The sequence below is a fragment of the Chiloscyllium plagiosum genome, unplaced genomic scaffold (assembly GCF_037043375.1).
Source record: "Chiloscyllium plagiosum isolate Xiang-an unplaced genomic scaffold, Cpla_swu_hap1 HiC_scaffold_6, whole genome shotgun sequence".
Taxonomy (NCBI): Eukaryota; Metazoa; Chordata; class Chondrichthyes; order Orectolobiformes; family Hemiscylliidae; genus Chiloscyllium; species Chiloscyllium plagiosum.
The window spans coordinates 81,317,093-81,333,077 of record NW_028270144.1 but is presented as its reverse complement, the minus strand read 5'-3'; the positions used below and the strand labels follow the sequence as shown (position 1 = coordinate 81,333,077).

Here is a 15,985-nt window from a genome sequence, read left to right as displayed (position 1 = left end):
CTCATAGATCGATTTGTGTTAATAGGTCAAGAAAAACTTCTGTGGTTGGCCATGATGTCAATTTACATGTGTGACCTGTAAAACAAGATTTTTACAGACCTCATCCTTAGAAATCAGCTCAAGTAGGCATCAGATTAAATAATAAATTCAAATTCACAGTGATGTTATTGAACTGAGTAGTGATAGCTGAATCTTTCCCATCATGATGGTCTGAAAGCAGATCAGTTGCAAAGATTTTATTTTGCTTATTGTGAGGTTAAAGTGGTAACAAAAGCAAAATCATATCCTATTCCAAAATTGGAGACTGGGTTGAAAGAATTAGACATGTAATTTGTCACCAAAATTGACTTCCTAAAATTATATTGGCAAGTTTCATTGATAGGGTAAGAGTAAGATCAGCTTTTTTAACACTAGATGGACATTATAAATGCAAAGTCTTGCTGTTTGGAATGTGAAATACACCAGTAATAGTTCAATAATAAACAATAACAATAAGCAAAAGTATTTTACCTGAGCCACATTGTTGCATATGGCCAATTATCATCTAGAGAAATCTAAAGGGCTATTTTGGATTTTTCCATGCCTTGAACAAAATGCAAAATGTTGTGATTAGATTCCCTACAGTATGGAAACAGGTCCTTCAGCCCAGCAAGCCCACACCGACCCTCCAAAGAGTAACCTATCCAGATCCATTCCCGTACCCTATACTTACCCCTGACCAATGAACCTAACACTATGGGCAATTTAGCATGGCCAATTCACCAGACCTGCATATCTTTAGATTGTGGGAGGAAACCGGAGCACTTGGAAGAAACCCACACAGACACGGGGAGAATGTGCAAACTCCACACAGACAGTCGCTCGAGGCTGGTATCAAAGCTGGGTCCCTGACGCTGTGAGGCTGCAGTGTTAACCACTGAGCCACCATGCCACTCCCTCATATATTGACAGAAGTGGGTATTGTTAGTTTGTTTTGAACTTCAGCACAGTCGATAAATTTGTTAAAGAAAGGCAGAAAATTTGAAATGACACAAGAATGTCAGAGTGTCTTTGGCAAGTTGAAAATTGTGTTGACAGTGACAACCACACCAGTGTAGAAACACTAAATTATGAAAAGCCATTAAAATAGTCTGTGGACGCAGCAACATTAGTGCTAGTGCCATATGAATACAAGACGACAAATGGGGATCGAATGGCCTGCTGGTTATTTCTCAAAGAAACTGGGGTCACAAGCAGTTATAGTGTTTTTTTCCTCATGGAAAGATTTTTTCAGAGCAGTTAAAGGAATAAGCCTGACAAATGAATAGTTTCAAACTAGTGCAAGCCAGTCGAAACTGATGTCAGGAATTTCTATAAGCACCAAATGATTAATACTTAAAATACGCTTAGCAATGGCAATTAAGTGATAAATACTGGCCTAGCCAGTGTCAATCCAAATCCTATGAATAAGAAATTGTAATGTTGATTAATTGTTTGGGAATTGTTGAATGCTACGATGGAAGGAGGATCAATACTGCAAAACACTTCATCTATAATGGGCTGTAATACTAGTATTGTTATTTAAATACATTATAAATTATAGAGATTATTACTGGGTACATTTAGAGTTCATTTAAAATTCTCTTTGTACAAATTTTTTCTTCGATTAGATTACTTAGTGTGGAAACAGGCCCTTCAACCCAACAAGTCCACACCGACCCTCTAAAGAGCAACCCACTCAGATCCATTCCCCTACATTTACCCCTTCACCTAACACTACGGACAATTTAGCATGGCCAATTCACCTAACCTGCACATTTTTTGGACTGTGGGAGGAAACCGGAGAAAACCCACGCAGACACGGGGAGAATGTGCAGACTCCACACAGACAGTTGCCTGAGGCAAGATTTGAACACGAGTCTCTGACGCTGTGAGGCAGCAGTGCTAACCACTGTGTCACTGTGCCGCCCATTTCTTAATGCACTTTGATGTATTTACGCAGGAAATTGGTTTGAAACATTTTCAACTTTAACAATATAACTTTTATCGAAATGACATAAAAACACATATGCCCCATGGAGCTTCATAGGGCGTGAAATAATTTATATTGTTGTACACATCATTTGAATCATTGTTCATTTATTTCAGATGGTATTTACAGAAACATTCACTTTAAATGATAAATATAAATTGATCTGAAGGTTGCCACATTGCAGTATATTATCTTCCAAATGGAGTTAAAATATGCAGCACTGTTCATTAAATACTCGACATGAAAGTTCATAGCTAGAAATCACGATAAGAAAAACGGTATTATACCCTTTGTACTATGTTGCAAACACTAAATTTCAAGTGGATTATAAAAGAAAACAGTTCCTTGCTGTTCACTGCATTCAAAGGTCATATATTGTCGTTTGCCAGAAAAATGACAAATGGATGTAATTTTTACCAAGTATGCATGTAGAAATTGTATTCATCTTTTCACATTTCTAAATCGACATAAACCCAAGCTTTACATTTTGAACTGCAACAATTTATAAAAACTGTTACCTATTGCAATTTTAAATATCCATCATATCTAGAGCACAACAACATTCAAAAATTTAAAAATGTGGAATTTCACAGCTTTCAAACTGCACATATTTTACTACTGCATTTTTATTCAGACGTAAGCAAACTGAATTTATAAGTCACATCACATAACATTGAAACGGAAAGACTAGCTTCTATTTTACAGCTTTTTAATGGAAAATACATTAAAATGAAATGTTAGCAATACATGGAATCATTAGCATTTCACTTATGGAAGTCTAATGCTTCACTGTATAATAATCCCAGAATAATAGTTTTGTTAAACAGCAGTGTAACAATTAAAATGCTTTCTGAATGTCTCTTTGGGTCAAGGTTCAACTCCTATTGCTGATAATCACTGCAGTCCTTTGACGTGAATATGATTCTGAATATTTTATTGTATTAGACAAGGAAAACTAAAGTACATTTCACCTAAAGACAATTTTTTTTTCTATGTACTGACTACAATAACACATTTCCCTTAATGTATTTTTCTCATCTCCTTGTCCTGCCCTCTTTAAGGAGCATTCATGATAATGAAAACTCAAAGCATTTACATTTAGTTAAGTGGAAATTGGGTATGTATTCAATCACCCTTAAGTCACAATATGTTTCAAAAAACCTCTGGTATTATCACTTTCATCTAGTTCTATGTAGAGCTAGAATTTCCACTAGAGTTCCCAGATTCACCAGTGTAGTTCTGGGGGAAAGAAAACTGAATAAATAGCATCAATGTTGTTGTGATGTTTTCATGGAAGTAATAGCATGAGAATAGAAGAATCCCTATGGAAATTCCAAGCAGTTTCAACTTGATGTAAAGCAGGGTAGTCTTCTCTCTGAGGAAAGGGCAGTAATGGTAGGAATCTGTTATACTCCACTCCCCTCCCCCCCCCCACCAGATTTCCTATCCATTAAAGAAAATGGTCAGGCTGAAACTATTTGCCAGAAGCAAAATAACTCACGTTAAAGAAAGTTTTGCCTTTCTTTTATGCAGTTTTATTTCACAGTCTTTTTCTTTTTTTTGTTAACGTGCATTAGAACCTATACAAATTTCACAAATATTCGAAAATAATTTCAGTGTATTTTAAGCATTTATAGTTTTAAAATACTAATGCTCAAATAAATACGAACCTTCCACAAATTTGAGCACAAACAAAATGATCTGTCTTCATCTTAACACCTGGTGTTATTCAGCTGAGACCTTACGGTCCCTGTTCAACATTGGCTAAGTGAGAGGCAAAACCTTGGTTTAAAAACTTTCCACTTTTCAAACCATTCCATAACCTCACCTCTCCCCAATGTGCTCACCAACTGTTTTACAGCTCTTCAAATTTTTTCCATCCTCAATTCTAGCTTTTTACACATCTCTGATTTTCATCATTCCGTCACTGCCTAAGCCCTAAGCTCTGGAATTCTCTCCTTTATGATTCCACTTCTTTGTATTCCTTTAGGAAAGTCCTTAAAAGCTATTTTTAAGTTTCTGGCCACTTGCACTTACGCGTCTTGGTATCAAATTTTGTTTGATAACATCCCTGTGAAGCATTTGGAACACTTTAGTATGTTAAAGATGCTGTATAAATGCAAATTGCTACTGTAATTTGCAAAGAAGTAACACATTACAATTAGATTAATTGAAGTTTTTTAATTGCAACTTTCAGATGATTTTTTTCAGGTTTTGAAAAGAAAAACTTTACATTGTTTTACAGTAAATACTGGTGCAGCCTGAAAGACTAGAGGCTCATTAGGATATTTAAGTGCCATTTTCATTGATTATGGTTATGCTGAATAATGGAACTACTCTATTATTAATTGGTACAAAGAAGAAAGTAAGACGGGGAGAGCTATTTAAAGGTTCACTTGCAAAACTTCACATGCCACAGTCCTGCATGTGGTTTTTTTTGGTATTCTTGGATCTGGGAGATTTTTATGCTATTTTATTCCACAGTTTAATCCTTTCATTTGCAGAAGGAAGTATTTGGAAGAGGAACAAAATAATCCTTGTTATTTATTTGTGGATGGAGGAAGAAAAGAAGGAAAAGATGCAGCAGCAAGAGGAACCTGATGGATACCAATCATTACATCAAGCTTCTCCTTGAGCCAACAGGCAAATGATGTGCGGTTTGCAGCAATTACAGGGTTTCCTGGCTACAGGGAGCCAGTGACACAAATGTGACCATCAAGCTACCAGAAAAGCTAGCTTCATTCCTTAATAGGAAAAGGTACCACTCTTTAAAGAGTAAAAAGTATGCAACAGCCATGGGAAAAATCACACTGCTATGTGTCTTGTTCCCTGGAAGCTATGATGCTGCATAGATATAGCCTGCCATACCTAATTGTGTGCAACTGGGAAGCAAAGTACACTATTTACCGACACTTTTCTGATACCTCTGTGGACGAATTGTGTGCTGGTGAACAAAGGGACACAGTGAGCCATGGCAGCACTAAATCAAATTGTTATGCTTAGGTAGGCTTGAAACTCTGGGGAAAATCAAGGTGAATTCCTCCTTTTGAGGCTATAAAGAATGCATTACATTGTTGAGATATCTCTCTAGCCTACACAATTTATCAGTTCACAGAAATCTGAAATAAAGATCCTTCCAACATTTGAAATGAGAGAGTTTGAGGTCAAGTAAGGAATGGGATGAAGTATGAGGAAGGCTGTACCTCACCAACAATAATTAGAGCTATGTTTCAGCTGATTGTACTGTACACCCACTCAAAGCCCATATTGACAATACTTGAACAAATCTATTTATTTGTACTCCATAAAATTAAATCTCCATCCATTAACACTAATGCCATCTATGACTGGTGCACACAGTACAGAACCCAGTGCTGGAATTTCTCTTTCGAAGACATCAGACAGGTTCAATTCCAGTTTGTGAAATCGCCTCTGTCATCAGCTTTGAGCAAGAATTTCCAGGGATGGGGTCTTAGTTGGCAGGGAGATGGATCTGGCCCGCAAGGTGGCAGACCCAAAGCTGGAGAGGAGACAGGCCAATTCCAGAGCAAGTAGGTTAAAAAAATTACCTCCATTCTGTTACTTCTCAGAAGAAGAAAATCCAGACCCAAGTCTTGGTTTGCCAGCATCAACATTTTGAAACTGGCAGAGATAATAGAACCAAGGGACTAATTGAAGCTCAAATTGGTGCCAATCAAAGCAACAAAAACTGGTGACACAGAATCCTGCATAGAGGTCTTGGCTGTAGTAACCACAAAGCTGAAAATGTGTTGCTGCAAAAGCGCAGCAGGTCAGGCAGCATCCAAGGAACAGGAGAATCGATGTTTCGGGCATAAGCCCTTCTTCAGGAATCCTTCCTGAAGAAGGGCTTATGCCTGAAACGTCGATTCTCCTGTTCTTTGGATGCTGCCTGACCTGCTGCGCTTTTCCAGCAACATATTTTCAGCTCTGATCTCCAGCATCTGCAGTCCTCACTTTCTCCTGTAGTAACCACAAAGGTAATCACATAGTCCACGGGAACTTGCAGAGTACTAATGTTCTACATGTTACATTTGTATTTCTCTATACTCAAGACATATTTTGGCAGGCTTCTTGTTAAGCACTTTTCTTTCGTTGGTTAAGCCTCTGAAATCAGCATCTTTATCCTTTACAAAAGAGCAAGGATGTGGGCTTCTCCCGTGGTGTGCCATCTCTTGAGGTCTTTTCATTAGAATAGAAGAACTAGGAATCAGCAATTCAACCCCTCAAGCCTGCTCAGTCATTTAATATAATTATGGCTGATCTCATCTCAGCCTCAAAGCCACTTTCTTGCCTGTTTCCCTGAACCTTTAATCCATTCCTAATTAAAAATCTGTCCTCCTTAAATTTATGCAATGTCTCAGTGTCCACTGCACTGGGGAATTCCAGAGTCATGACCCTTTGAGAGAAGTAATTTCTCCTCATCTCCACATCTACCACCCCCTGAGAAAAGGAACAGGAAGTGACTTCACCACAGGAAATAACATCACCAACCCAAAGAAACCCAAACATATAAATAGAAAGCAGGAATTCTCAGCAATGCTTTGCCTGAGGCCCACTGAAGATGTTACCTAGTAGGGTGATGAAACGTCTGGAAATGAGCCTTGCAGCTCAGTGAGCAAACCTACTTCCAAAACCACAACCTGAGCTACAAATCTTCTCAAACCTTGCTCCTTATCTCTGTTTTAAATCTGCCACCACTTAGCCGAAAACTATGACCTCTCATTCCAGATTGCCACAAAATGGAAAACATCCATTCCACATCTACTTTGTGAATCTACTTTAGAATCTTATCTACCTCCATTAGATCTTCTTCATTCTTCCAAGTTCCATTGAGTGTAGGCCTAAACTGCTGAATCTATCCTTTCATTTCTGGAATTCATCTGGTGAAGCTTTTTGTACTGCGTCCAAATCAATTACACCCTTTCTCAAGTAAGTGGACCAAAACTGTGTGTAATACTCCAAATACCGTCTCACCAATGCCTTACAGAGTCACTACAATACTTCCCTACTTTTATACTCCATTCCTTTTGCAATAAATACCAAAATTCTATTTGCTCTCCTCAATGCCTGCTGTACCTACACACTAACCTTCTGCGATTCTTGCTTGAGCATGCCCAGAGTCCACTGCACAAAAGCATTTAAGTTTCTCTCTACTTAGATAACTGCCTTTTTATTCTTCTGACCAAAATGGATAACCTCACACTTACCCACATTAAACTCCATTAGCTCCTGCAATTGCTCAGTTGTTTCATAAATCACCTTGAGCATTCCCTCCCAGCTGACCATTCATCCCAACTGGATTGTCAACTTCCACACTGGTGTTTTTTTTTGGGTGGTGGGTTGGAAAGAGAGACTGATGTTGGATGCACTTATACTGGAACACTTATATTCCTTTGTGTTCTCTCCTAGAATGTAAATATTAGGAAAACCTACTGATGGAGAGAAGTGTCAGCATCGTGTCAAAAGTTACATGGCAGCTGTATGGCAGCACTGGGCAGCCAGTAGGAAAGAGCTGGGGACCACTGCTTCCAAACCTATCATCACAGGTGTTCTTCAAGCTGTCTTCATTAAAGATTAGCATGGCTTTGTCCAACTGTGTTAAGGGGCTGAATGAAGGCAAATGATCTCTTCTGTGGTGAAGGTCGCTTTCCTTTCTAGCTCCACCTACAAAATGATTTGGAGTAATTTAGTGCGTGTTTTTTGTGAAGAGATGTGCAACCTGTTGAGGCATCTTTATCTCCTGTCCCTATTGAAACAGAGAGTTATAGACAAAAGGACAGAGGCATTCATTTGCATGAGAGTAACTGGAGTGAAAAGTGTGGAAGTAACTGGCAGAGGCATGAAAAGCCTATATTTGTGATCAGGTGAACATTGACAGTTGTTTTATGCTATGCCTATTGGGATGGGAGCAGCAGCAGGAAGTGTAAGTATTATAAGGAGAAAGCTGGTATGGTTACCTGCTATAATTGGACAAGCTGCAAATGGAAAAGTAACGAATAACAGCTTGGAGTGCAAAGGACAGGCACAGAAGAATTTGTTACAAGGTCAAATATGAGGAGGTGGGAGAGCATCAATCCCTTCCTAGGGGTCTTCGCCATTTAAATGAACTGTGGTACCAAATCTATATTCATAAGATGATGCTTACAAGCATTTGACAATTTCTGCCAAATAATTGTGGGTTTTTTTCCTGAGTTAGTTACTTGTTTTAAGGACCTTTTTGTCACTTGAAGGAAAGAAAACCTTCTGCCATGTATTCAGCTGCTCCATAAGGACCCCAAAACTGTGTCACTCAACCAGGGGATTCATGACTTTTATATTTTGTTCATTCTTTAAAATTCACAGAACCAACCAAGTAAAAGGACATCACCCCTTATGAGGTATTTATTCTTCAAAATACTTTACATCAGTATGGATGTGATTTTTTTTTTTAAACACCCGGGTGGCCAGTGACAAGCACTGCCCTTCACATCAAAGGGCAGTGCTGTGTGATCAAAACAGTGAAGGGGAGGGTAGGGACTAAATCAAAATAGAGTTGGAGGGAGAAATGATGCACTCCACTCCCTGCGGCGCCCATCTCTCCCTGAACAACTCCAGGGTGTTGGTCGACACCGCGTGCTCCTTCTCCAAGGACACCCGGGCCAGTACGGATGTGATTTTTTTTTCTTTTTCGGGTGGCCAGTGACAAACACTGCCCTTATCTCCTGTTTATTTTTTTTTCTCCTTTTTTTGTTTTGCACGAATCTTTATTCAAATTCCACCACCAGGAAGATAGGAAAACACCCGGGTGGCCAGTGACAAACACTGCCCTTCACATCAAAGGGCAGTGCTGTGTGATCAAAACAGTGAAGGGGAGGGGCGCTCCTGTTTTTTTTTCTTCTCTTTTTTTTAATTTAGTATAGATGTGATAGCTGCTAATATATTGTTAAACCACTGATTACACATAAGTGGGACATTACCATCACAATTGGCCCAACTTTCTGCTCGAATCAACCGACTTGACCAATCATTATGTTCATCAGCTTTTGTAATCAATGTCTCTATTGGTAGTGCTCCACAGGCCAAATATCCACTACCAGCCTTGAATGCTAATGGAGTAGACCATTTGGTCCTTGAGTCAATCAACAAGATAATAATCTCAACTCCACTTTTCTACCTTTTTCAAATAACCATCAACTCCCTTGCAGATCAAAATTTGTCTAACTCAGCCATGAATACATTCAATGACCCCCATTTCCATTGGAATTCTCTACTAAGAACAAGGATTAACAACAATCTGAAAGAAGAAATTCCTCCTAATTTCTCTTAAATAGGAGACCCTTCTTTTGAAACGATGCCCTCATTTCCAAATATACTCCTAATATCTATGCAATCAAGCACCCTCATGTTTTAAGACGACCATCATTCACAATTCTAAACTCAAATGGGTGTGAGAGCAGGACCAACTTGCTCAATCAAACCTCAATAGGTCATCCCTTCAACTTAGGGATCAATCTAACAAAGCTTTTCTGAACTGCCTCCAATTCAGAAATAAGTAGGGAAATTCATGTTTCATAATTAGTTTGTTCAGAATATATTAACCAATGAACCTGACAATATGTTATCTTGATTTAATTATAACCAATGTAGGGTTTTAATAATGTGACTGTTTAGTGTCACATCACAGGTTTTACCTAGAATAAACTGACAAACTCTGCAATGATTTAATGAGCAAATGACATTCTTTTAGATTCAAGTTGTTAGTAAGAATCTTGCACGATCAGCAGAGGAAAGAGATAACAGCTGTGATCTAGGTTTTTAATTTGTAGTGTTTGAAGTAGAAAAAAGTGTTGCATATTTTGCTAAACATATTTAGAGTTAACTTTTGTAAAAATGCATGATTAGTTTTGTGAGCAGCATAATTGTTCTGTTATGGAAGTTATATATTGATTTAATGTATGAAAATATTTCACTGTCTTAGTATTTATTCAATGTTTATCGTGCATTTATGTTTTATACACACTTTACATAACTTAAGTGTTACCTACTTTATGACCTTATGTATTAGTACTTAATAATTTTATGTAAGTTTATATTAAATAGTTATAAGCAACTTTTCTACAATGTTCCTTATTTTAAAATAATTTGTTACAAATATACATAACTGGGGAGAAAAAAACATATTAAGCAGATGGCCTCTAAAACAAAATCTTTGACAGGTGCTTGAATTTATGAGTGATTTATATCAGTTAAGCAAGATCTGAGACAATAAATGTGTGATATCATTCATGAGGACATTATAGCATATAACCCTCTATTATAAACAACTGGACAAGGAATGTACCATAAAATGTATTATTATCTCAGTGGTGAGCTACAAACCACAGTGAAATGATAGGTGAAGGTCTGCTGATTAGGATGACTCCACCACTGAATAAGACCTTAAAAGATCAATCAGTAGATTTTGGAGAATTTTTATGTTACCATTTGGAATATTTGGGATGGTAGTTAATCACGTAAGATGGTACTCCATGCACTTAGCAGACACACAAATTTGATTTACGGATATAATCTTATCCTGTAGAAATTGCTGAAAGGGTAAACGAAGAGGAACAAGCTGTTAATAAAGCGTTGATCTTATAAATTGATTGACATGTGAAAGAATTAAATCTTCAGATTCTAGGAAGTGATACAACTAAAATGACCACAATTTTTAACGAAACCAATTGGAAATCAAAGATTGGCCATGAACTTTTCATGCATTATGCACATATCACCTAATCAATTATGTATCTAATTATGCAATATTGGAGTTCAGAGTCATTTCTGATATGGATTGTGATTTGGAAGGGATCAATAAGGCTGACTTTTCAATAGCTGTGTATGCAAAAATAAGAAAGTAGAAGAAAGAGGAGACATACTCCAGCCACCTGACAGGGTTGGTATTCATTGTGCAATGGCTGAGTCCATTGTCTGGTTGAGTGTCATTTCTGTTACTTGTTTTGATAACTTAATAAATTTGTAAATCTTATCTAAAGACAATTGTATCTGACATGGTCTCATACTTAGTCAGACCCTGAGTGTTACAGTAAAAATTAAGTTGGATTTTGGAATCCTAGATATATGCCTCCTTAAATAAGGAAACAAAAACTATATAGTTTTAGTTTCATCAATGTCCTGTAAAGCTGTAAAAAGATGTTTCTACATTTATACTTCATCCTCCTTGCAACACAAGACAACTTTCCATTTGATTTCCTTTCTGAACCTGTATGTTTGCATTGTTATTCATAGAGAAGGAGACCCAGATCCCTCTGTATCACAGCACTCTGTTTTCTCTCTGCATTCAAATAATATTCTGCTTACCTATCCTTCTTGACACAGTGAGCACCACCGGTCAAGGGTTTGTCCACTCATTTTAACGTAATTGTTTCTCTTTGCAGATGCACTATATCCTCCTCACAACTTTCTTTCCCACTTGTATTTGTTTCTTGAGCAAATCTGGCTAAAATGGAGTTGGTCCCTTCGTCCAAATCATTACAGACTGGATAGTTGAGGCCTGTGACACTCTACTAATTAGAGTTTGCCAACTGGAAATGACATTTATTCAGTCTCTGTTTCCTATTAGACAGCCATTTTTTTTTTATCCATGCTATTATACAACTTCCAACTCCACAAGTTCTTAACGTTGGAGCTAAACATTTAAGTGGTATCTTATCAAATGCCTTTTGGAAATTCAAAATCACTACCTTTACTAGTTCCCTTGTTCCAACATGTTCAGGGAAATCTAATACATTTGTCAAACATTTGTCCTTTTCAGAAAATTATGTTAACTCTGTTTTATACCAAAGACAAAGGATTTGGTTTTGGTCAGTACTGTCGAATTGCTTTTTAACATTCTTTCCACGTTCCCATCTCTCGGGAAGTGAGGTGACACGATTTTAGGGAGAAAATAAATAACTAATTAAATTAAAATCAAATATAAATAATTGGAACTAAATAAAGAGCCAATTATCACCAATCAAAAACAGACATTACAATTAATTTTTCCAGGGATCCCTATTTCTGCTAAATTGAATCACTTGACAGTGAAACTCTGTCAAAGCCTTGGGCATTGGGGATACTTCCTCCCATATCGATCTGCGACTATGGTACACCTGTACCTCATCTGTGATTTCATCAGGAGCATAATCCCCACCTAAAATATAAATTTTGTCTGAAATCCCAACAGCCCCTGCATTAAAGCCGGCACACTCAAATGAGCCCTCACCTTTCCAAACACAAGTTTCTGGACAAAAACTGTAGACTTTGTAAGTAGAAAGGTCACAAATGTACAATGTGGAATTCACTGAGACAGCTTTCACAAGAGTAGCATGAAAAAACTGGCCAAATTCTGCAACAAGTTCTGACCACTGATCAGAGGACACATTGTATTTGAAGAAACAATCTAATGATGGATTGAAGACATCAGCTATTTCCACCTCCGATCCAAGGACATAGATAACGTCGTTGCAGGCACTTGCTTCTGGATAGTAAATTCCTCTTGGCAAGTGGCTCACTGATCTCCATTCTTTGGTAAGAGGGTTGTAGGATTCAACATTTAAAAGACTTCGCATTTCTTGTGCTCCTCTGGTTTTCCCACCTATTACAAAAAGTTGCTTCATTGCGACAACTGATGAATGCATGGTCCGAGAGTTCTTCATTGATGAAACTGAAGTGAAATTGTTTGTTCTTGGACAGTAACACCATGTCTGGTCAGTCGCATCATGACATCGTTCTGCAATGTGCAATCGTATAGATTTACTGCAACTAATCTTACATCCTCCAGTAATAAATATTTTTTCTCCATAAACAACCAAACTTGACCCTGGAAAATCAATAATATTTGCAGCAGGCAACTCTTTCCAGGTATCAGTTTTAATGTTATAGCAAAAGGTATGCTTTATTGTACTATTTTCTTCTGTTTTATGAACAAATATGTAGCTTTCTGTTGTGGATGGTCTTGCATCAGTTAAAAGCCCATTATGCTCTTCAAATTTATCAAAAACATTACAAATTGATTCCATACATTCAGGATTATTTGCTAGCAAACTTTCAGATCTCATTAAGTTCTCCAGAGTTTCTTTGGATAGCTGATGCAATTTCACAAGATTAATCAGGCAAGGTAAATGTTTTTCTCTTGTCTCCACTTCATATTGAGTCCATTGAAGTACAGCATTCAGAACAGTGTCCTCATCAGGGACGTTCAAGGCATCTGCTTCAAGGCATTTTTCTAGCACTCCAACATTAATTTCTAAGAAATCATTTGACTTTGACAGAAGAGAGAAGTGCTTCACTAAAAATTGCAAAGCATGATTGTACAAATTGGTAGAACCATAACTCTCAGACAGAGACAAAATTTGGAAACAGTTTTTGACATCGATTTTTTTGATGAGATAATCACCGCAGCCTTTAGCTAACAGAGACACTTGAAGAAATGAAGACATCTGAAAATACATTTCAACATTGGTCTCACATATCCGTGCATATCCTTTGTAAGCAAAATCCAGAAATGCCTTCACAGCTTCCGGAGATAAATTAGTGATTTTTACACTTCCATCATCCCTTTCCCTCATGTGAACCTCAAACATGGCTCTGCAAGGAAAACAGCAACAGAACTTGTGTATTAACTAGGATAATAAAGAAACTGAGTCTTAAGTAATTATTTCAAGATTTACTACTGCCATTATTATCTGTGGTCCAGGTTACAATTTGCGAAGTTACATTTTAGACAGGCTTTCTGCAAATACACAAATTTGAATGTTTTTGACCTAAAAATTCCAAGTACACTTAAATACACTAACCGTTTTCCTAGTACATGTTTAGAAAATTAAAATTACTGTCAATTCTAGTATGTGGAAAAATCAGATGGGGCCAAAGTAGTTTAGATTTTAGAAATTTATTGATTGTTATTGGGGCAATTTCTTAGACCAGCATATTAGGGCACTAGCCAGAGAGCAGGCTATACTAGACCTGATTTTGACCAACAAGGTAAGATTAATTATAGACTTGTAGTGACAGTGTCTCTGGGTATCAGTGACTATTGCATAATTGAATTTTACACACAGTTTAAAGGAGAGAAGTTTGGGCCCAATACTGCAGGCAGAGCCAGCATGGGTTTGTCAAAAGAAAATAACGTTTAATTAATTTTTTGGAGATCTTTGAAGAAGTGCTGGGAAACTAGTGGATGCATTGTAATTTGATTTACAGAAGATATTTCATAGGGTCCCACATCAAAGCTTATTTTAGAAAATAAAATCGAATGTTTTTGGAGGTAATATATTGCTGTGAATGCAAGGTTAGCTGGCTAACAGCAAACAGAACATAGGAATAAATGTCTCTATTTCAGTCTGGCAGATGTTATGAGTGGTGTGCCACAGGTGTCGATGCTGGGGCATCAACTCTACATGATCTACATAAATAATTTGGATGAAGGAATTGAAGGTATGGTAGCTAAGTTTTCTGATGAAACAAAGTTAGGTAGGAAAGTGAGTCGTGAAGAGGACATTAGGAGTCTACAAAAGGATATAGACAGGTTAAGTGGTTGGACAAACATCTGATAAATTAAGTATAATGTGGGAAAGTGGGAAATTGTCCATTTAAGCAGAAAGGATTTAAAAAAGGAGATAATCAAAATGGTGACAATACAGAATTCTGAATTGCAGAGAGATCTGGGCTTCCAACTGCAAGAATCACAGAAGATTAGTCTGCAGGTACAGTGAGCAATGATGTATTGTAAGGGGAACTGAATGCAACAGTAGGAAGGTTATGCTTCAGTTATACAGGGCATCTGAAGTACAGTACTAATCACCATACTTGCTAAAGGATGTTGATGTGTTGGAAGCAGTTCAGAGATGGTTAACTAGATTAAACCTGGAATGAGTAGATTGACGCATGAGGAAACGCTAAACAGGCTAGCCACGAATCCTCTAAGGTTATGAAGAGTCAGAGGTGACAACTGAAACATATAAGATCCTGAGGGGACCTGACCAGGTGGATGTGGAAAGGATAATTCCTCTTGCAGGAAAATCTAAAATCAGGGGTCACAGTTCAAAAATAGGTGGTCACTTAATTAAGACAGAGATGAGGGAAACAAATTTCTCAGAGGATTATGAGCCTTTGGAATTTCCTTCCTCAAAAGGCAGTGGTGCAGAATCTGTAAAAATGTTTAAGGCAGAGATTAATTGATTTTTGTTTAGAGATGAAAAATTATCAAAGGGTGTGTAGGAATGTAGAGTTGAAATTGAAATCAGAGCAGCCATCATTTTATTAAATGGCACAAGTGGCCCACTCAATCAGGAACTTCATATTCTATGAGGTCCACCTGGTTATAGAGTCATAGAGATGTATAGCATGGAAACAGACCCTTCAGTCCAACTTGTCCATGCCGACCAGATATCCCAACCCAATCTAGTCCCACCTGCCAGCACCTGGCCTATATCCCTCCAAACCTTTCCTTTCAAATGCATTTTAAATGTTGCAATTGTACCAGCCTCCACCACTTCCTCTGGCAGCTCATTCCATACCCGTACCACCCTCTGCGTGAAAATGTTGCCCCTTAGGTCTCTTTTATATCTTTCCTCTCTCATCTTAAACCTATGCCTTCTAGTTCTGGACTCCCCGACCCCAGGGAAAAGACTTTGTCTATTTATCCTATCCATGCCCCTCATAATTTTGAAAATCTCGATAAGGTCACCCCTCAGCCTCCGACGCTCCAGAGAAAACAGCCCCAGCCTGTTCAGCCTCTCCCTGTAGCTCAGATCCTCCAACCCTGGCAACATCCTTGTAAGTCTTTTCTGAACCCTTTCAAGTTTCATAACATCTTTCCGATAGGAAGGAGACCAGAATTGCACGCAATATTCCAACAGGGGCCTAACCAATGTCCTGTACAGCCGCAACATGACCTCCTAACCCCTGTACTCAATACTCTAACCAATAAAG

General features: G+C 37.8%; 1 protein-coding gene across 1 annotated transcript in view; it reads right to left on the bottom strand.

Moving 5' to 3' along the window:
- Positions 1–5,934: 5,934 nt before the first annotated feature.
- kbtbd3 (kelch repeat and BTB (POZ) domain containing 3) overlaps positions 5,935–15,985 on the bottom strand; it is a 32,404-nt gene continuing 22,353 nt past the window's right edge. Inside the window, exon 5 of the mRNA XM_043691837.2 lies at positions 5,935–13,639. Within this exon, the coding sequence (XP_043547772.2) occupies positions 12,046–13,639 (1,594 nt within the window). The 3' untranslated portion in view covers positions 5,935–12,045. The remainder of the gene's footprint in view (positions 13,640–15,985) is intronic.